Below are 20,953 nucleotides of genomic sequence, written 5' to 3'. Positions count from 1 at the left end.
CCTGCCTCTCGGACCCTGTGAACAACAGCTGGGCCCCACCAAGCGCCCACCATGACGACCTTCAGCTCCCTGAGCTGCACCCCACCGGCCCTGAACTGGGGGTGTCGACAGCCCCCCCACCCATGTCCACGGCCAACTTCGTGGAAAGATGAGCAGCCTGCCCGAGGCCACACAGTCCAGGTGTCACTCCCGCAAGGGCGGGGGAAGCCTGGCCAGCCCCACCCAACTGTGTGCAGACGTCTCTTCCTTGGAGCCCGGCAAGTGGCCTCTGAACCCTGGGACCCAGGGTCCCTCACTGCATCTGCAGCTCTGACCAGGCACCCCCCCAAGACCAGATCCCCCAAAGCCCCAGACCTGCCAAGGAGAGCCCGGGCTCCCCACACGGAAAGGGGCTCCTCCAAGCAGAGGGAATAACGGACACAGCGTGGGTTTCTAATCCAAACGCACTTTCTTTATTCAAACCGGTCAGCGGGGACGCCCTGAAGCCCCAAGCGCGGGAGATGGGCTGGCCCGGCCTCCTGGTACTTGACGCCAGGGCAGACGCAGGCGAGTGCGGCCCCACGGCGCACCTGCAGACATGGCCAGGCACGCCAGTCGACAAAAGCAAAGAATAAACAAAAAAACAAAACACACTCAGTAGATTTCTTCTTTAAGCTCCCAGAGTTTCTGGACCAACGAGTCCCAACCCTCAAAGCCAGGAGTGAGGGACTAAAAACGCCCCTCACCTCCACCAGTGCCGACAGAAACCCTGTTTTAAATTAAAAAATAAGCGAGTATACATTGTAGAAAATTTCTCTTAAAAATCTCACAATTTGTAAATGTATATTTTTTTCTTTAACATAAAAGTTTACAATATACGGTAAAATAAAGGCTCAGGAAAATAATTTCAAAAAAAAGGAAGAAAAAGAAACCTGAAGTTTTTTGAATTAAAGCTGAAGAATTTTTTTAACCCTGTTGTTGAACCAGTGACTTTTTTATTGAGCTGATGGGTTAGAGAAAGAATACGTTTAAAAACTTCGGTCCAGATGCCCACAGCCACCGCCAGAAGCCCCCCACGCTCCAGTTGGTATTTTCCCCAAGTTTGTGATTGTCACGAGTTCACAAGTTTGAATCCTGGCCTCAGCCGCCTGACATCCTCAAGGTGCTGCGGCTAGCGTCGGTAGGGGTGGAATCCTTGTACGTTGTGGTTCTGACCGCGTCCAAAGCCACTTCCGCCGGCAGGGGGACCCCCCGAGCCGGGCACCGAGGGGCCCCCGTAGGAGGGGGGCTGCTGGCTGGGGTCTGAGAAGCCCTGTCCGAAGCCCGCCAAGTCCTGTCCGTAACCTGCAGGGAAGGGCTCAGTGAGTTGGGACCACTTCCGCTCCCACTGGCACCCACAGCCAGGGCCCTGCGCGGGGCAAGGCGTGGACCCGGAGGGTGAGGGCCCACCTGGGAGCCTCGGCAGGACCCTGGGCAGCTGTCTTGCACAGAAAGAAAAGCAGCTCCAAGACCCCTCGGGCCCCTCGTCTGTCCCGTCTGCTCTCAGCCCGTTTCCCCACTCACTGCCCTGCCCTCACGGCTGGAGAAGCCCTTGAGCCTGGAGACACAGATTATCTGGCCTGCCTTGGTGGACCACAGGCTTCTAGAAAGTTTGTCCTCGGGTGGAACACAGGGTGGACTCAGCACAGATTTCAGGATGGGAGGAAACGTGACAGGCCAGCCTGGGGTACAGGTACAGAGCTTGGCCCTGACGGTGCTGCCTACACAGTCCGTCCAGGTCGGGCAGCCCCTCCTCCAAGCAGGAGCAGCCCCGCACCATGAGCAGCAGAGGGGGCCGTCCAGGGGCCCAGACGCCCACCGTGCTGCCCCGTGGAAGGAGAGCACGGGGCCAGTGGGGCGGTGGCCGGCCAAGATCCTCGCCCTGGCAAGGGCCCGTCCCCGAGGGCACCGCCGAGTCCACCCCCGCCCAGGATGGCAGAGGAGGCGACATCGTGGCCCGGGCGCAGGCAGTGGGGACCGTGGAGGAGGAGGCGCCACCTACCTAGGCCACATCACTGCTCAGCCTGACCATAAGAGTGTAAACAAAGTGAGGGCCGAAGCCTGGCGGCTCTGGAGAAGAGGTACCCAGGCCTGGCAAGAGACGAGACCAGGCTGACTGCCCCAGGCGGCCTCGGCAGAGGAGCAGGGGCGGGGAGGGGCACACGCGCTGTCGCTCGCACACCCCCACCGGGGGCCGGCGACCCCACACCCGCCACCGCCACCACGTCCTGCTCCGGGTGAGACGAGAACCCACATGCTCAGGAACCGCGGCCGGGCAAAGCCCCCAGGGGAACAAGAGCGTGCGATGTAGGAGTGCTGGGGGCGTCTGTTCAGCGCCAGCAGAGCCCCAGGCCCACCCTGTCCCCAAAGGAGCTCCTCTGATGGGTGCGGACCCTGGGCTTCCAGCATCTACCTGGCAAGCACCCTTGGGGACACACAATGCTGACATCGCATGGCCCTCACACCCGCCCTGCGCCCTATAAACCCCGACACCCAAGGCGGCAGGGCCTGCCGGGGCGCCCCCAGGCACAGGTCCCGGACGTCTGCCAGCCGCGGATGCTCCTCCGCGCCAGCGCCCTGGCCGAGACCCCAGAAACCAAGCGCCTGCTTCAGGCCCGCTCGAGCCTGGGTCTCTCGAGCTCTCCCCACCGCGCGTGGATGCGGGGAGCGAGGCACTCACCGTACTGGCTGTACGGGAAGTCGGGCTGCGCCGACGGTGGTTTGCTCATGTCCGGGGCGGCCTGAGACGGAGGCGGCGGGAAGGCCAGAGGTGCAGCCCCCGGAGTGGCTGGTGGCGGGGGGACCCCCGGGGGGGCGAACTGATCCGGTGGGGGAGGTGGAGGCCCGTAGCCAAAACCTGCAGGCAGACAGGAAAGACAGACACAGACGCAGTGTTCGCCCTCGGGGAGCCGCCCAGACCACCTCCACCCCAGCAGCCAGGCCTCAAGGACGCCCACAGGCCGGGCCCACAGCCAAGGAAACAACCCCCGCCGGGCAGAGCCCGACCAGCCGCTAGCCTGGCAGCACATGCCTAGCGGGGCGGGTCCGCTGCCCGGGTGGCCTTGGGAAAGCGGGAAGTCGTGAGCCGTCCATGAAGGGCGCCCCGCTCTTTCTTGTCAGAAATGAAACTGGCCGGGGTCTGGGCCGGGAGCAGGCGCCCCTCCTGTAAGGGCACGCCGGTCATCAGGTGGCCCGCAGGCCCTGGTCTGGGCTACAGGGCTGCACTGCCCGGTCCTGGGTCCCTGGCCACAGGGGGCCGCTGAGCACGCCGCCCCAAGGACCACGAGGGAAGGAAGGCGGAAGACACTTCCGGCCAGCCGAACAACACACTCAAGTGGCTGCCTGTCGGCCCTACAGGATCAGGTGAGGCACTTCTCTTTCCCAATGGACACATGGTCACCACGTGTGGCCGCACCCCCTCTACGCACGGTGCTGGGGGACGGAAGGCCCGCGCCAGCCCTCCAGGGGCGCTGACCATCTGATGCCTCTTCAATTACAGCTGAGCACACAGCAAGGGAATCAAGCCCCCTCAAGTGAAGTACGGAGAGCAGGTCCCGAGTGATTAAGGTGAGCAAGAGGGGGGGGAGGGGGGTCTCTGTGCCCGACAACTCCCAGGCCCCCGGCACCCCCCAATAGGGCCCGCGGCTACTTACTGAACTGCGGGGGCGCGCCATAGCCCTGGGGGAAGCCCTGGGGAGGGGGGAACCCTCCAGGAGGGGTGGACACGATGTAAGAGGTGAAGGGCGGGGGCGGCGGGGGGGCTCCTCTTCCCGCGGGGGGCGGTCCGTAGCCACCTGGAACACAGCAAGCAGGCTGAGGGCAGGCTGAGGGCGGGCAGAAGCCCCCAGCCCCACCCGCCAGTTTCACACCCTGTTCTCTCCATCTCCTCCCAACAGGGACTCACCAATCGCCTGTCCTGCTGGCACCCACATCCCTGCGGGGAAAACACAGAGGGGTGGGTGTTGCGTCAGCGCCATATGGCGTGGACTGGGGACCCCCCCCCCACGGGACCTGGTGTCCTGACGCATCACGGGTGCAGGAGAGGCGTCAGAGGGGAGCCTTCCTTGGGTCGCATGGCCCCAGCTCTTCCAAGCAGCCCCTTGGTCAGGAGGGCGGGGATGCCCCCAGAGCAGGGACTCAGTGGCATGTGTGGGACTCAGGCTGGGAGGCAGGAAGCTAGGGCGGCCTCCGGCCAAGCGCTGCTTCTTGCCCTGCTTGTGGGTGTGAGGGCATCTGGTCTCACTAGATGGTTCCCTACAGCCGTGGCTTGTTTTGCAATAAAAACCATTCTAAAAGCCAGCCCTGGAGAGACCAGGAATAAAGCCTGGAGCCATGCAGAAACGAGTCTATGAGCTTGGGGGCGCCCGGTGCCCTTCCCTGGACAGTGTTCCTTCTCTGGGTTTCTAAAGGGAATGGAGGCTCCTGGACCCTGGCTCAGGGCCCCTGGCCACCCCAAGCCTCCCCCGCAAGCTGCCCGTAAAAGCTCTGCCAGCCCCACACGGAGGGCCCGCAGCCCGGGGAGCTAGAATAGACCCAAAGGGCTCAAGAGGCAGGACTCCATGCTTCCCCCCTGCTGGGTGGAAACCCCACTCTCCCTAAAGCCTCCGACCAGAGCTCGCGAGACAGTCAGGCCACGTCCATCTCCCACTCTGGCCTCATGGAACCTGCCCTTGGGGACACACCTCCGACCTCCACCGGAGGCACCAGCCCAGCACTCCCATTGCCCGCGGGCGGCAGACGGGACAGACCCACCCAGCCCTGGACAGGGAGGGGCCCTGGTGCAGGTTCTGGCCCCCATGGCCCGCACGTGTGCCAGTGGGCGCGTCCCAGCTGTGGATGGGCCCCTCGGGAGGGGTGCCAGCCTTACCTTGCGGGCCATACCCCTGCTGCCATGTGGGTGGGGGCTGACCTGCCCAGCCATTGGCGGCACTGGGCACGACCCGGCTGCCCCACTGGCTGGCCCCCGGCTGGCCCGGTGCTTGGCTTTTGCTGTCCCGTGGCTCGGCCCGTTTAACTTCCACCTAGACAAATTGAGCTCTGGTTTAGGGAGACGCTGAGAGTCTCATACCCCCTTCCCTTCAGACACACCCTCAGATAACTTACGACTACACTTAGCATCTTATTACGACTTAAAACTAAATACTTAACTATAAACCTTATTTAGGCCAGTAACTTTTTTTCTTTAAAAAGTTTTTAAAATTCTTTTGTCTAAAAAATGTTTCTCAGGTACAACAGATCCAACTGTAAGACACATGAAGCCCCACCCACTGCAGAGCAGGGCTGAGGGCCAAGAGTCCGCAGAGAGTTCTGTGCGTAACAGGGGCCTTTCAGTCAAGTTAAGGGGCAGTGTCAACCCAGGGTCACGCAGGCCAGGCTCGGGCCAACCATCACGGCCCTCCTCTTGGCCTCCCCGGCCGGCCGTGCAGGCCCTCTCCAAAGCCCCCGCCCTGCCTGCACCCTTCAGCTCATACCTGAGAAACACAGTTGGTTTACTTAGGTTTTTTATTTAAAATGTCTAATGGAAGATAAAGACTTACCTTCCCCAGGCTAACGCTTAAAGAATCTCAATTAACTCAAAATAATGTCAGAGGGAATGGATGTGATAAGAGAATCTTACATTACATCTAACAAAAAAAGTAAACAAACATGCAATAAAATGGACATTTGAATCAGTAAGCAATCTTCATACTGTGTTAGGTCAGCAGCCCAGGACCCTTCCGCTTTTGGACGTGCCAGGAGCCACAGCACGTGGAGGGCGGGACAAGGGGACCGAGGTACCCATCCCACCAGGCCTAGCCCCGCCTACACAGCCTTTCCAATGTGGGCCGACTGACAACAAAGACCCCCGATTCCAGGGCTGCGTTAGCATTCTAGAATCCCCAGTTATTCTTGTTTGTAGGATAAATTTTAGCGAGGAGAGAGAGACAATGAATTCACTTGGAGTCGTCCCTGGGGCCTCACAGCCTGGTGCGCCAAGCATCCTGTATTCAGAATCCCATCAATTCTGCCTAAAGGCGTTCCTGGGAGAGAACAGACAGGCGGGCGACAGAGGCACAAAGACCCCACCTTCCGATGCCCCGAGGATGCTCCATGGACAGCAACAAAATCCCCAGTAGCTCAGGGCGGTGCGAAAGCAGGACCAGAGGACCCATTTCAAAGAACTCAAGTTAATGAGTCTGCACGCTTTCCTTAAGGGAATTTGGTTCCTGCTTACAAAGCAAAGCAGCCCTGTGATTTAAAAAGTATACATATTCTTTTAGTGTTCCTATTCTGCCCTTAGCTTTTAATTACAAGTGGGCCCCAGCCCTTCGAGACCCGGCCGGAGCTGGACTCTGCCCCTGGGAGCAGATCCGTGCACTGAGAGGGCCTCTCTGTCCCTGAAGGAGGACCTCACTTCTCCCCAGTTGTAAACGCCACAGGACCTTAAAACATGGGACACGGGCTCCTCTGAATGTGTGTTCATAACAGCGCACACCCTTGGAATCTGCAAGCTAACCTTAAACTAGGAGCATCAATGAACGTCTCAAACTGAGAGCATGACTGTGTCTCCTGCACAGTCAGGTTCGAGTGGAACTGAGTCAGCCGCCCATCTGTAAAGCGAGGGGGCGGGGGGGGTACCCCTGGGGCCAGATCCCCTCCACGTCTCAGCCGACGCAGGGCTCTGGCAGAAGGGCTGGGCTCGCCGAGGGGACGAGGACAAGCCGAGGGCCTGGGAGGGGCGGCACCCTGGCCGGCTGCACAGCCCCCCACCAGCTACTCAGGTGAGAGCCAAGTTCTCAGCAAGCTCAGGGCCGGACAATGAGGGGTCGGGCCACCTCCCGAGAGGCTCCCTCCGTGGCAGCAACACAGTATGAAGATGAAACAACCAGAGGTCACTTGACTGCATGGAGTTAAGAACTATCAGGAGCGTGTGGCCGGCACCGAGTTCACAGTAAGTGACCCAATTGGAAAACCAATCCTTCAGGATGTTTACGTTGCCTTCAGTTTTACACGGAACCTGTTCTCAAAGGTTCACGGCCCGGCACTTTACGGGCCGGCGTGGGACAGGAGGGGAGGGGAGGGGACACACATCTGAAGGAGTGGTCACTGAAACCAAGCCTGAGGCAACCCGTGACTTCACTGGACGCCAGCCTGCCCGCCCCACCGGCCGCCCCCCAGGGGCTCCCAGAACCGGTCCGACCCCCAGCTGGGGGTCCCGGGATGACTAGCCCGGCCCTCCTCCTGTCAAGGGATTTCCTCTCCAGTGAAATCCCTAGGTTGCCTAAGACTTAGTTTGGTCTTAAGGTAAAATAAAACTACAACTACACACTTTTTTGCCCATGATGTCGTGAAAATGCATGTTGACAGCCTGGTCCACTGATTGTTCGTCCTCGAAAGTAATAAATCCAAAACCTAGCCAACGACGAAGAGTGAATCAAGGTAGCAGGGTGTTGTGACACAAAACAGGATGATGAACAGTATTAGGGACGGGCCGAGGGATCGACCGAGGGTTTCAGCGAAGCAAGTGTGCAAGGCTGTGGGGCATGAGCACGTCTCAGCCCAAACGCCGCTTCCTCCACAGAGATGACCTTGAAACCACCGGGGCGCATCTTAGCAGCAGCCCGGACAGCAGGGCAGTTGAGGGCCCGGCTGGGGGCAGCCCCGAGTGTGTCGTGGGTGTGCTTCTGCTTTTCTGAAACCCAGGGTCCTCCCCCTCGGCTGGCAGTCGCTTTGCAGCTAGTGCTGACAGCAGCCGTACATTGTTCTAGCGCCTTAACAGAGGTACGTCTCTACCAGTTAGAGCCTCGCCAAGCTTGCCCAACGCTGTTGGGTAAGCCCGAGGAGTTCTGCCAAGGTAACGTACGTATGTATACAGGTGTCTATCTATACGTAGCTGCATAAATAAATACACAGAGATACAGGCCACAGTGGGTTCCAGCAGGTCAAACACTGCTGTCGGCAGCAAGAGCAAGAGGCACCATGTCATCAAAAGGACAATTTCAAAGGGAAAAACAATTTAGCGTTTCCCAAACACAAGAGAGTGCAGTATAAACGAAGTTTGCTGGTCTGGTGAGCGCGGCCGCCTGGCTAGCGTGGAGTGTCCAGCCCTCAGGCTGCTGCTCTGGCTCCCCAGGGCCCATCTGCGCTGAGCACTACAGACCCCCCACGGCAGCCAGCTGCCGGAAGACCCCGAACAACAAAGGACAGGCCAGGGGAAGGGCCAGGGCCCAGAAGGGGAGGAAGATGGGTTTGTGGGGAGGGGCATGGAGCACCGCGGGAGGTGGATGCATGGGGAGGGAGGTGGGGCCAGCGGCAGGGGAGGGAGCGCCCAGGAAGGAGCAGCTGCCTCCAGGCCTCTCAAGCTGAGCAAAGAAGGATGCAGGAGCACAGTCGTGCGAACCGCGTGGAAAGAGTCCTGGCAAAATTGTGGTGGGAGAAGGATGGAGGAGGGAAGGCAGCTCAGAACAGTGGGTGGCAGCCTCGCAGGGAGGCCCGTCCTCTCTGCACACGCACGTGCCTGAGAGTGACACACGCACACAGAACCTGCGCACAGCGTGGGGAGGAACCGTGAACAGACCGGAGGAGACGGGCTGCAGCGGCGGGCACGCGGGAGGGTGTGAGGGAGCAAAGGCAGCGGCTGGGGTGTGTGGGGACTGAGCCCCGGGGTGGGGACGGGGAGCCTCAGATACACCGAGGGACAGGGAGGGAGGGAGGGAGGGAGGCTTCGGAGAAGACTCAGGAAGGAGAGAAAGTAGGGACGAGCTCTCGGGCCGCTCGATGACCAACTGCTGGCTCTGGCACAGCTCCCGCCCTCCACCCGCCTAGCACTGGGGGCCGTGCGGGGACTCGCCAAGCCCTATGGCGGAGGAGGATGGCAGGAGCCACACGGGAACGGGGCCAAGGGGTGAGCCCCGAGTGCTCTCCCGCAGCCCCTCCTGCCCAGACCCCGCCCAAGCCGCCTGGCGCCCCACAGGCGGCCCACGGGTTGTCTAAGAGCAGCCTCGGGACCCCCGCGTCCCGAGGCGTCCCAAGATCGGAGGCAAATGGTGGAACACAACATGGGTGATGAACGGCATGTGAAAAAGTGAACGTTTTCTCCAAGTGCAGGAGTGTCTGAAGCCACAGGGCTCGTGGTCCTTAGAGTGCAAGAGGCGGTGAGTCGTGGGGAAGGAGCCCCGGGGCGGGGCTTCTAGGGACGCGTCTGTCTGTCAAGAGGCGACATCACCGCTGAGGAAGCGGAACAGAAACACACTGAAACTTCGTTTACACCCCACTGGAGCAAAGCCCGCTCCCTCCTCTGACTGCGGGACTGGCCTGTACCTGTGTGATATAATTTAGCACCTGGAGAAGAGAAATCTAAAGAGATATCGTTAATCACAAACAATTCACAGAGAGAAAAGGAAAAACAACTTACTTAACATTACTGTACTTTACTATGAAACACTTAAGTATGTCACTAAGCATGTACGTCTACATTAAAATTAAGACTAAGACTTAACAGCTTAATCGACATGAAGTGAGAATACGTTACTTAATCATGGAGGAAGAGGAGAATGAGGTTCAAATGGCAAACTATTCTCCAGCATGGCGGGCGCATGCTGCGGGCGGCGCCGGCCACGCTTGGATGCCTCGAGGGGCTGGGCAGGGGCTAGCTCACAAGGCTGGTCCAAAAGCGGTTCAGGAACCAAAACACAGAGGCAGGGACAAATAGCAGCAGCCAGGGGGGAAAAAAAAAAAAAAAGGAAAGAAAAGAAAGAAAAACAAAGGGCACGGAAATTGGGCGCCCAGTGCCCCAGCCCCGCAAACCACAGTGGACGTGCAGGTGGCGGCTGGGGGAGGCTGGTGCGGGCACGCTGGGGCGGCTCCTTGCCCTCCTCCCACCCGCCCCGCCGACTTAGGGGAAAAAGAACAAGAAAAGAAGAAAAAAGCATGGGATGGATCAAGGGAACTCCATGTTCAAGCCGAGCTGGGGCAGACCTAGCCTGACGACATGAAATGAGACTCCTTGACTTCGCCGGAGTGAACTTAAAACAGGAGACGGTTGTAATTGAGGAAGTTCACAATTTAAAAGAAAGACTAATCTTTCAGGACACCCTTAAAAACAGAAACCATGTTGAAATTCATGCCAAGTTGTAAAAACTTCAAAAGAACGAGCTAAAAAAAAAAAAAAAAAAAAAAAAAAAAGGTTGTACCGCCTGCCCTTGGGAAGCAGACAGGCTGGGGCTGCGTGGGAAGGGACTTCAGTCTCCAAACCACCCTCTCCTGAGGCAAGGCTCGCTACAACCACCACCTAATTGTGAGATAGTTTGCCATCTGAGGGGAAGGCCAGGGACAAACTCCATCTCTTTTACCTCGAGGCCTCTGCTTTTCCGCATCGTAGATCATGACCACTTCTGTGACCTGGAAGGGAGATGGGCGTCTGAGGGCCCAGGTCTGCAGGTGGCATGGGCACATCTGCCTATAACACTCCCGGCCCCCGCTGCCTGGGACTGGCTGTCGAGTGCAGGAAGTCCTGAGGCAAAAGGCCGGCTTCCTGGGTTCTGAGACCCACGGGGCCAAGAGCAGGCCGAGGGGTGCTCACGGGGCAGGGTGGGTGGCTGGTCACCAGGGGCCCAGGCCCCACGCTCCAGTGGGGAGACGAGAGCCAGGACCTCCCACTCGGGATCAGAGTCCCCGGCCTGGCTGGGCCACCACGCTCCCCTCCTCGTCCGCTCCGCACAAGTTCCTGCCAGGCCCTGGGCACACACAGGCACCACCAGGCAAGCACGCTGCAGCCGGGGCATGCGTGGCCGGCGGAAGCCTGCGGGGACTTCGTGTCTCTGCTTCGGATGAGGGGAGAGCCTCCCCGCCCACTGGCCCCCTAAGCCCTGCCTGTGTCCTGTCTGCCCCGCTAGAACTCAGCTCCCCAAAGTTTTTTAGCCTCTTCCAGAAAACAAACCCACCCGCCCCCCATCCTAGGGGAGGAGGCGGAAGCCTCACCCAAGCCCAGCCCCTTCGTCCTGACACCATCTAGCACTTTCTACCACGGTGGCTACAACCAACCCGAGGGCCTTCCAGGAGGTCAGTCTGCCCCATTTACAGTAAGTCCTCTCCTGGGATGATAACTAGCCACGCAGGGAATGGATGCGGCTTTGGTCTGCTTTGTGCCAGGCTCAGCTTCCCCAGGACACAGGGCTGTGCCACTCCCGCCCTGACCGACCTGCTGCTGGCGCGGGGAGAACTCACCACTCCGAATTTCTTGAAGTATTCCCTGAGCTCTGTCTCACCACAATTGTGAGGAATTCCACCGACAAATATCTTATTTGATTTACTGTTATCACTCCTGGGTCCTTTCTGCTGTTTCAAGGAGAAGATGGTTAGTTCACGTGCGGAAACTTCCTAACACTCCCCGCTGTTGTGCACGGTGTGGCCTCTAAAGGTCAGACCAGACACCCCAGGAGCCCAGTGAGTCCAGAAAACCACAACGGCCGCTGTACGAACGAACGTGTCCACCCACCGACAGAGGCTGGGGCGCCCCAAGCGCGCCCACCCACGGCACCTGCCAGCTCTGCGGTGTGGAACCCAGGGCTTTAGGGGAGGAGAACGAGTACCAGGGTGGCCTGCACAAACCAAACTGGCAGACCAGGCTCGCTTCCAGGAGCAGTGTGTAAGCTGGTGACGCACGGATGGTGGAAAGTTCTGGTAACTGAGGCTCAGTTGCCACCTCTTTCGCCTTCTGGCCCGGACCCCGCTCTCTGTGGACACCCTGCGCTGCCACCTCCTACCACCCCCCAGACACCAGCAGCTGGGGACGCAGAGGCTGCACTTTTGGGCGTGGGGGCAGGGTGCCAGCGGCAGGGGCAGGCGCAGAGGGGGGTACACACACGGCCGGCCTCCGCAGCCACAGGTTCTGCGTCCTTGGATTCGACCAACCGTGGATCAAAAATATTCGGAAAAAAAAATTCCACAAAGTTCCACAAAGTAAAACTTGAATTTGCCACACGCCAGCCAACTATTTACACTGTATCAGGTATCGTGAGTCATCCAGAGATGGTTTAAAGTGCACAGGAGAACGTGCGTAGGTTACAGGCCATTTTACGTAAGTGACTTGAGCGTCTGTGGATTCTGGTCACCTCGGGGGTCCTGGAAGCAGTCCCCGCAGATCCCACCGAGGGACGGCTGTGTAGATCACTGATGCTGACCACTGATGAATCTGGGCAGTGTTTTATTTAGGTGTTCACTGTACCACTCTTTTTCTGTATTTGTTATTTCCTAACAGAAAGCGGGAAAAATACGCCCTTGGTCTGAGCCCCTGAAGGAAATGCAGGTGCCCGGGCCCCAGCCCCACACAGCCCCCAGGCCAGCCCGTCCAGCAGGGCTTTACTCGAGGACAGGGTACTCTAGGTGACGGCTGGCCTGGCACCGGGGGCCACACGCGGCTCACAGAGTCCCAAGGTGGGTTCTGAACTCAGCAGGCCTCCTCCCTGGAGGGAAGCAGTCAGCAGAGCGCTGAGCGGTGGTGGTGGGGGGTCGGCCAGGAGCAGTCGGCGCGGATACAACGGAAGGTTCCTAACGACAGATGGCTGTGAGCCGTCGTTCGCAAGGTAGACTAATAAGAAACTTCTCGGCTACAAGATAAAATACTTCCAACACTGAATTGACCCGAGCTGTTCTCAGCTGCTCAACCTCATGCCGGAAGCCCTCCTGTTGCTCAGTCTGAGTGAACAAGGACCCAGGTCAGAGACACGGCTCCCCTCGCATCAGCGGCTGCGGGACACCCAGCAGGAGGCCCCAGCCCTTACCCATCCTTCCTTCGGCCGCGTCCTCTCCGGCTGCATCCCCCGAGGCGTACATGGCTTTGGGTCGATCTGTTGGAAGTTTCAAAGGAGCAGTGGTGAACAGGAGGCTTGTTTCCCCCACAGAGGTGTGAGCAGCAGGGCCAGGGGCACAGGGCCCATCAGGTGGCCCGGGCCGCATCCTGGCCCAGCGCCCGGTCTAAGCTCGGAGCCATAACCCCTTCAAACCAACCCCACAGGAAAGCAGTCCTTGACACACACACACCACAGCTCGGGCACAGAGGCATGCCCAGGAGCCACACACAACAAGACGGAAAGCTTTATTCGGGGACCAGCACTCACGTTTCGGCCATCGAGGGTGTGTGGTCTGCTGGCCAGCACTGTGCCCACGCAGTTTGGGTCTTTGAATTTGACGAACCCAAAGCCTCGAGACTGGTTGGTTGTCTTGTCTTTCATGATCACGCAGTCCACAACCTCTCCATACTGGGAAAAGTAGCTGCGCAGCGTCTCTGCTCAGAGATCGGGACACACGCACATGCACAGCAGGGCATTAGGCAGGTCACACGCTCCCAGCCCGTCAGCCTGACCTGTAAAGTGTGCAACTAGGAACCTTTAAACTGGCTGATCCACTGACATGGGGGCAGCGGAGAGGGTGAAGGACGGGGCGCCAGGGAAGGGAAGGTGCACCCCATCTCCACGGGAAGAAGAAAGGCCACAGCTAAGTAGGCAGAGCCAGCGGATCCCTAGCCCTCCTGGCTCCACCTCCACACGCCAACAGCCTCTGCCTTCAGAGCCGGCCACCCTCCCCGACTGTGACCATGACCATGAAGCATCAGGACGAGATCAAGTTCCAAAGCCCACGATCATTCATCTCTGCCCCCATCAACTCCTGATCAAGTGCCCCTTCCCAGAAACCAAGACAATAAATAAGTCAGGAATTAAAGACAATTCACAGAATCCAAAGACCGAGGTCCATTCGCACCTACCTTGGGTGGTGCTCCAGTCAAGACCGCCCACAAAGAGCTTCCTGCAATGCAACGAGAAAACATTCAGGGTCAAGAGGGTTCTGCCCTGGGAACTCCCTGGTGATCCAGCAGTTAGGACTCGGCGCTCACTGCCGTGGCCTGGGTTCAAGCCCTAGTCGGGGAACTAAGATCCTGCAGGCTGCATGGCACAGCGCCCCCCGCAAAAAAAGAGGGTTCTGCCCAAGGTGCCGACCATCTGGCCTACCCTAAGGCGGTAACCCGGGGCACAGCCATGGCCCAGCCTCATCAGTCAAAGGCATGAAAGAGGCCTCCAAGATCTGCCCACAGGGCGGGAGTGAGAGTTAGAATGTCCCAAATCGCATGTACACGCTAACCTCAACCACAGTAAGAAAAGAGAGACCGACGGCACCCCCTACCGTGCCAGTTTGGGAGCAGGATCACGGGGCAGCTTCCCAACTGCTCAGCAAACACCAAAGGTTTCCAAGTCCAGAGCTGAGATGCCACGCAACAAACTCGGACGACAGCGGGGATGAGGGCTTTAGGACAAAGCTGGGATATGCGGCACGTGGTCACAAGTAAGGACCCACAAATCACTGGGGAGGTCCCTGGAGCTCAGACATGGCAGGGTGGCCCGGGCTGTCCTTTCGGACAGGTGCCCTAGAATGTTTGAGAGGAAAACTTCCGGTGGCCTCCCTGCCTAGTGTCCACATAGTCCCGGGGCGGGTCCAGAACCCAGGAGCCTTCCACTGCCTGCCACTCTCAGGCTGGCTGGGTCTAAGTGAACGGAGAGGTGCCCTGTGCTGCAGGCTCCCAACCCGATCCGGGGCAGGTGTGATAGGGTAGGCAGGGGACGGGGCTCTCCATCCCGCCTGCTGCCCCGGGGAAAGGAATGACACTGTCACCCTCGGAACGGCACCCAGGCACTGTCCCCATCCACAGCCAACCCCACCTTGCTTGGCTTGAAGACAAAACGGCCCCCCGAGGCTGAGCGCGCTGAGCCCCCGAGCGCCCGAGAACCGGCAGCCGGGATGCAAGAACAGACCCTTGCAGGGCAGTGGCCCGCACTCCGGGGTCCCTCCCACTGCGGCTTTCTGCCTGGGGGAGAGAAACTCAGTGTGGAAGAAACAATTTCCCCGCCCCAGACAGGTGGCCCCTGCCATCCTCAACATGTCCCCGTCCCCCCACACAGAGCGCGTTTCTGGATGGGGAGGCCAGCTCACACCTGGCCCTTGTGACCTTCCTGTCCTGTCCCCTACGCACCCCTGCGAGATCAGGCCAGGCTCCTCCTGCCTCCCAGAGAGGAGGGAGTAGAGCCCGCAGCTGTGCCCCACTGCCCCAGGGCCTGGCACCCAGGCAGGCGATGACCGAAGGGCCCTGAGGCCGGCAATGGACCGCCTCTGTACCCAGGCCTTGGGCACAAGCACAAACGGGTTTGCTGTGGAAAAGCAGCTTGAAGAAACAAAGGACCTGGAGCATTCTCAAAAAACCTGAGACAAACGCCAACTCACTTAGAGGAATACCCACCTCTGTTTAGCCTGCATGTGATCAGAACAGGAAGGTTGTCAGCCAGTCCCTCCAAGCAACCCAACCCCCATGCCGCTGAGGAGGAAGGAACTGGTCTGACCAGTCCAGGTTCCAGCCCTCGTTTAAATTTCAAAATCAGACGTTAAGGGGAAAAGAGAGAGAAAGGCCATCACCTGTGCAAATTGACAAAACCGGAATCTGCCCTGTGGATTAGATGATGATATGGTGTTGATATGTGCTTCCTGATTTTATCACTGTGCTGTATTTAGAAAATGTTTCTGTTCTTGGAAAACAGGACACACAGGAGCGTCCAGAGGCGCACAGGGCTGGAACGTGGCACGGAAAGCACGCAGCGGGGCCGGCGTGAGGAGAAACTAGGAGGCAAAAGCTGCTCACCCATGAGAAGATGCCAGAAGCACAGCTGGCACAGGAGAGAGCTCTATGTGACCGGAGACCCCATGCCAGCGCTGTGCTGAGTGCTTCATATATTTCCTTTCCTCCTGCTCCCTGTCTGTAGATGGAAGGTTCCGGAAGGCCCAGGGAGACCTCGCTGACCCGCGGTGGCAGGGACTCGGGGGCTCTAGGCAGACTTGGCGCCATCGCCGGTATCGCAGCCAACACACCTGCACAGGGTGCCGGGCTCTGCCCACCCTGCCGCCATCGGGGGATGGCCCAGACAGACTTGCTTGGCACCAGATGACCTCAGGCCTTTCTGGGCGCTTACACACGACTCAGCAGATGAAGGGTCAGCTGACTCTGCGTGGCAGCCTCTCTCCAGCCCTTCCCTGCTCTGAAGGGTGCCAGTCATCACTCAGCTGAAGCTGGAAACTGGGGGGCCCTCCCACAGACCCCACCCCGCCCCAGGGGACCTCCTGGCTCTGTCACACCCCTCCATCCCTGGATACCCGAGAGGAGGTCTGCAGTCAGCGCTGGCTCCCGGGGCCTGCCCCCCGACTGCCAGGATGGGGTCGCTGCCTTCCTCCAGGAAGGGGTTCGGCACAAGTGACCGGGTGCTGGGGTCCGGGAAACACTCACCCTCTTCTGGCTGCTGAATGGAAACATGCTCTGGATGACTCCCCTGTTCTTGCTCTGGGTACTTTAGGGCAACTGTGTAGTATGTACACCAGAAAGTCAGGCTCCGGTGGCTTCCCCGGCCCAGGCTGCCCACGGCAGGCACCACAGGCCGCGCCCAGGAGGGCAGGGGGCCAAGGCCAGGACCCCTCACACGGTCCGGCAGGCGGCCCTCTCCTCGAGAGCCTGCATTCACGCCTTTCTGCAGCCAGGGAGCCACCCCACTTCTAGCCCTTCTGCTGTGACAGACTGGACACCCAAAAGACAGTGGTCGGGACAGGGGTCTCACCCCACCGGCCGGGCTTCCCTCCGCCGGCCGGTGAGATGACCTCTCACAAACTATGGGGCCGCACAACACATGGAAAGCCTGGGCCGACCTTCGCTGAGCACGTGGGAGGCGCGCCAGCTCCCTAAAGACACCACAGCCCACCGACCCCCGCCGGCCGGAGCCCCCCAGATAGCGACCTCCGCCGAAACACAGCCGCGCTCACCTGCAGGGGTGCCCCCAATTCTAGCCTGGCCACCCTGGGAGTGACCTTGGCCGAGTCCCCTTACCCTTCTAAGCCTCAGTGTGCTCTGCCAAGGGAGGGGTCAGAGCTGAAGCTACAGAGGTCCAGCACAGCCCAGGGCAGGGGTTCTGAGGAGGGGCCCCGCACAGAGGGCAGCAAGCCACCAGGTTCAGGTGCTGGGCCCACTGCAACGGCCAGAACCAGAAGGGAGTCAAGTGGAGCAGCCCCCAGCATCACAGCCAACTGTACAGGCGTCCAAAGAGCCCTGGGACACACGTCCTAACCCACGGGAGCGAGCGGCATGGACACACTGGGAACCAGGCCTCAAAGAGCAAATGCTCCCAAACAGGGGTCTCATCTGGACAATCCTGCCCCCAGGGGACACTGGACCACGTCTGGGGACATCTGTGGCTTCTGGCATAGAGGGGTTGGGGGCCAGGGATGCTGTTCCACACCCTGCAGAGCCCAAGACAGCTCCAAAATGCAAGAGAGAAGCCCCAGAGAAAGGGCCCTCCACTCCCACCTCTACAGGGCAGGAGACACCTCTTCCCCCACCACACAGCGGCCCCCCATAGGGCGCTCACGCCCACAGGCCTCAGGAAGCTCGGCCCTGCGTGCTCCCGGTCTACACCCATGGGGCCAGCCAGAGCTCAACGGAAGGCTCTCTGCGTTCAAAGCCTCCGCAAGTAACCATTCCAGAAAGAGCCGCGCCCATGAGGGACCCACAGGCTCCACCCCAGGACCCCTCCGGTGCTAAGTCACCTGAGCCTTCATGTGCCCCCCCCATCATCCACCTCCCGCGTTTCTGTCCTGAGCAGCCGTGCCCACGTCTCTCTCCAGAGACCCAGTGCTGCTTTCCCTCCCCTCCCCCAGGTCCCTCCTCGCCCTGGGACCCTCCCCTCCCCTCAGTCACATCCAAGGGTCCCTGTCTCACCAGCCCGGGGGAACACCAGCAGAACCACATCTGCCAGATAAACCCCCCCTCAAACTCCTCTCTGGCTCCATGACACGTCAGCCCCCAGAACCTCAGTCCGGGGACCCCTCTTTAAGGGGGACTCTCCAAGGCCACGGAGACCAGGACACAACCCTGACCGCTCCCCAGCCCTCAGCAAGGTGAGCGCCTGTCCCGCCAGGCGGCCCAGGAGGGAGGACATCTGCCCGTGGCACCCGGCTCCACGAGGCCACGCGTGACACCTGCTGCTCCTATTGGGCCTCTGCCCTCAAGACCCGCCCCGGCTCCACTTGGGCCACTGTGACAACCAAGATGACAAAAACATGAACTAAAAGCAGTGGCCTCGCCAGCCCCTGTACAGTCCAGACGCGGGGAAGCTTTGCCTTCAAAGGCTCAAACTCAAAAGTGCAGATCCCCGATGGGGCGGCACCCCAGGCATCCACCCACTTCCTGAGGACGCAGGTACCGTCCAGACAGTGGATCCGCCCCTCTGGCCTGGGAGCCGCTTGGGAGGGACTGACCAGACATCAAAGCGAAGGAGGTCTGAGGGGAGGGTGGGTGTCGTCAGCGATCAGTGAGACTGTCACATCCCCATAACATGGCTACCACTTCGTCTGAGCATGACGCGAGCTCCCACACGGTGACCACCCCAAGTGGACAACGGTGGTCCCGCCCACGGGAAACTCCAAGAGGGCCCATCACCAGGGAGCCAGATGGGGTCACAAGCACTGAACTAGAACAGCCACACAGATTAAGGAAGTCAAGGTGGACCCGGACTTCCCACAGCAAACGGAAACAAGGCTCCCACAGAAAACAGAAACTGACCAATGTTTTGGGGCAAAGCAATAAAGTTTCTGGGACACCTGACATCTACAACTTTAGAACTCAGGTAACCTGGGTGCATTCACCAGGGTGGCAAGGGGAACGCGGCCAGGCAGGTCCCTGATCCCGATCCTGGTTCTGCTACTTGCTCTGCGGCCTCCCCAAGCTGCCTATGGGTCTGGCATGGGTCTGCGGTGCAGAGGGTGGGACCCTCCAGACCCAGCCTTGGATCCTGGCTCCACCCTCTCCCAGGGGTTGGTACAAGCTGTAGGGGTGAACCACCAGGGACCCCTGTCTGGCCCTCTCCTCGAGGGCACACCGAGGGGCAGGCCTCTTGGATCTGGAAGCTCCCTGCCTTCCCAGGCGAGAGGAAAGGCAGCCCAGGCCTAAAGAAGTCAGCCTCTTGGCCGCGGAAGGCTTGGCTGTCAGGAAAAGAGGCCCATGTGGCTGTGGAAGACCTGCTGCCGCTCCCTCAGGTCCTGCCCCTTTCGCCGCAACTTTCTTTCTACCCACATCCTAGTTTCCCAGCGGAAGCGCTGCAACTTTTCACTTACCCGACACACAGCTCAGGCTTCCAGTGCCTGTATGTCTTTCCTAAACAAAGCAGGCTAGGAGCTACACGCCTTCTTTCTGGTCCTCTAAACGCTGTGGGGTTCTGGAAGGGGGAGCCCACAAAACACACTTTATGTCCTATGGTGTAACGTGCTGCTGGAACCTGGCGGGGGCTCAGTGAGGCCAGCCACCCACCAGCCAACAATGACTTACTCACCAAATCAAGCGTTTTGTAAACACCACATCTGTTCAAAGCTAAGCGTACGGAGAAATGTACACAAGGCCACGGAAACCCAGCCCAGGCCGTTTTGCCATCTCCGCAAAAAGAACTTAACTGTAAAATTACGCTGATGCTGTAGAAACCAGTCTCTGCAAAGAAAACTAGACCAAACCCCTAGACTAGGGCAGAATGGGATTTCCTAGCTCCTCTGGGATCACTCTCCTCTCCAGCTCGTTTAGCATTAGGCAAGACTATAATTAAAAGGGAAACTTAGCTATAACAAACCTTCTCTCACCAATAGTTGCACCAAGGAGAAAGACCTCAGGAGCAAGCCTGTCTGTCCACCGCCCAAGTTTCTCTTTCTCTTTATCTTAAACCCGCCCATGGGGGTTAGGTGGGGGCTGAGCAGGAAGGGGCTCCAGCAACATAAAAACAACAGTTGCAGACACCCCATCAGGTGGCGCGGAGGCGCTGAGATGGTGGACACTGCGGGGTGCGCTGCTTGCAGACCGGGGACGGCCCCCCATGACCTTGGCCCTCGGGCCTTCGGTTTGCGAAACTACACTTGGGAAGAGAGTAGATGGTGGAGTGGGCACTCGCTGAGTCCCGGGTGGGAGAAGCTGGGCGGCGGCAGAACTGGAAGCCCCCCCCCCACGACCGGGCCGCCACGTGCGCTGACCCGCCAAGTTCGTGCACGGGCTGGGGGCTCCCTGGACCCCACAGGTTCCTGTTCGAGATCCCCGAGGAAAAGCACGAGCACAGGGACGGTTCCGCATCCCCCCCGCCCAGCGAGAAATCCAGGCGTGGGGGCAGACAGGGTGCCCCGGACCCCCCCACACACCCCGGGTTCCCGATCGAGAGTCTCCCTGCGGTAAACTCCGGTTCGGCGGCGGGGTCTCCCCCAGGCAGGAAACAACAGGAACCCCAGGAACCCCCAGTTGAGGCTCGGGGTTCCTGGCCAGGAAGCGGCGGGGCGCCCGGACCTCCAGGACTCCCCGGAACCCCCGATGGAGGTTCGGGGTCCCCGACCACGAGGCGGTGGGACACCCGGATCCCCCGGTTGAGGTCGGGGTCCCTGGCCACGAGGCGGCGAGGCGCCCGGACCCACAGAACTCCCCGGACCCCCGGTTCCCGCTCGGGGTCCCCGGCCACGAGGCGGCGGGGCGTCCGGACCCCCAGGTCCCCCCAGGGGCCCCCGGCCCGTCGCGCCCCCAGGCTCCCGGCCGCCGGCTCGGCACGGCCCCGCGGCGTGACCTTGACGGGCCGGGCGGGTCTGGGCGGGGGCCGGCCGAGGCGGCGGCGCGGGCCGGCGCGTCCTCACCCGATCTCGTCGGCGCCCGAGTTGTTCATGGCGGCGGCGGCGGCGAAGGCGCTCGGCGTCCGGGCCCCCTGGCTCGCTCCCGCCTCCGGAAGGTCACTGGCCCCGGCGCCCTCCCCACAGCCGCGGCCCGGATCTGCGCAACGGCGGCGGCCGCGCTGCCTCCTCCCCTCAGCGCCAACGGTCACCGCGCGCCCCCGCGCCCGCGCCCGCGCCGCCGCCCTGC

The 20,953-nt window shown here is 60.3% G+C and overlaps 1 protein-coding gene across 2 annotated transcripts; it reads right to left on the bottom strand.

The window, feature by feature from the left end:
* Positions 1-429: 429 nt before the first annotated feature.
* DAZAP1 (DAZ associated protein 1) lies at positions 430-20,845 on the bottom strand. Of its 2 annotated transcripts, XM_079703598.1 has the most exons (13): positions 20,731-20,845; positions 13,760-13,800; positions 13,116-13,282; positions 12,780-12,845; positions 11,224-11,331; positions 10,350-10,398; positions 7,328-7,410; positions 4,886-5,039; positions 3,923-3,952; positions 3,672-3,812; positions 2,699-2,875; positions 2,021-2,109; positions 1,195-1,323 (listed from the first exon to the last, which is right to left on the bottom strand). In XM_079703598.1, exons 1-12 carry the CDS (start codon positions 20,757-20,759, stop codon positions 2,021-2,023), a joined length of 1,134 nt encoding a protein of 377 aa, XP_079559724.1. In that variant the 5' UTR covers positions 20,760-20,845; the 3' UTR covers positions 1,195-1,323. The 2 variants fall into 2 exon arrangements, with proteins under 2 accessions (XP_079559723.1, XP_079559724.1); XM_079703597.1 differs by lacking the exon at positions 2,021-2,109 and having other exon boundaries at positions 430-1,323.
* Positions 20,846-20,953: the final 108 nt, after the last annotated feature.

The sequence above is a fragment of the Hyperoodon ampullatus genome, assembly GCF_949752795.1.
Source record: "Hyperoodon ampullatus genome assembly, chromosome: 4".
Taxonomy (NCBI): domain Eukaryota; kingdom Metazoa; phylum Chordata; class Mammalia; order Artiodactyla; family Ziphiidae; genus Hyperoodon; species Hyperoodon ampullatus.
The sequence above is the reverse complement of the archived record's forward strand: the minus strand, read 5'-3'. Positions and strand labels throughout refer to the sequence as shown.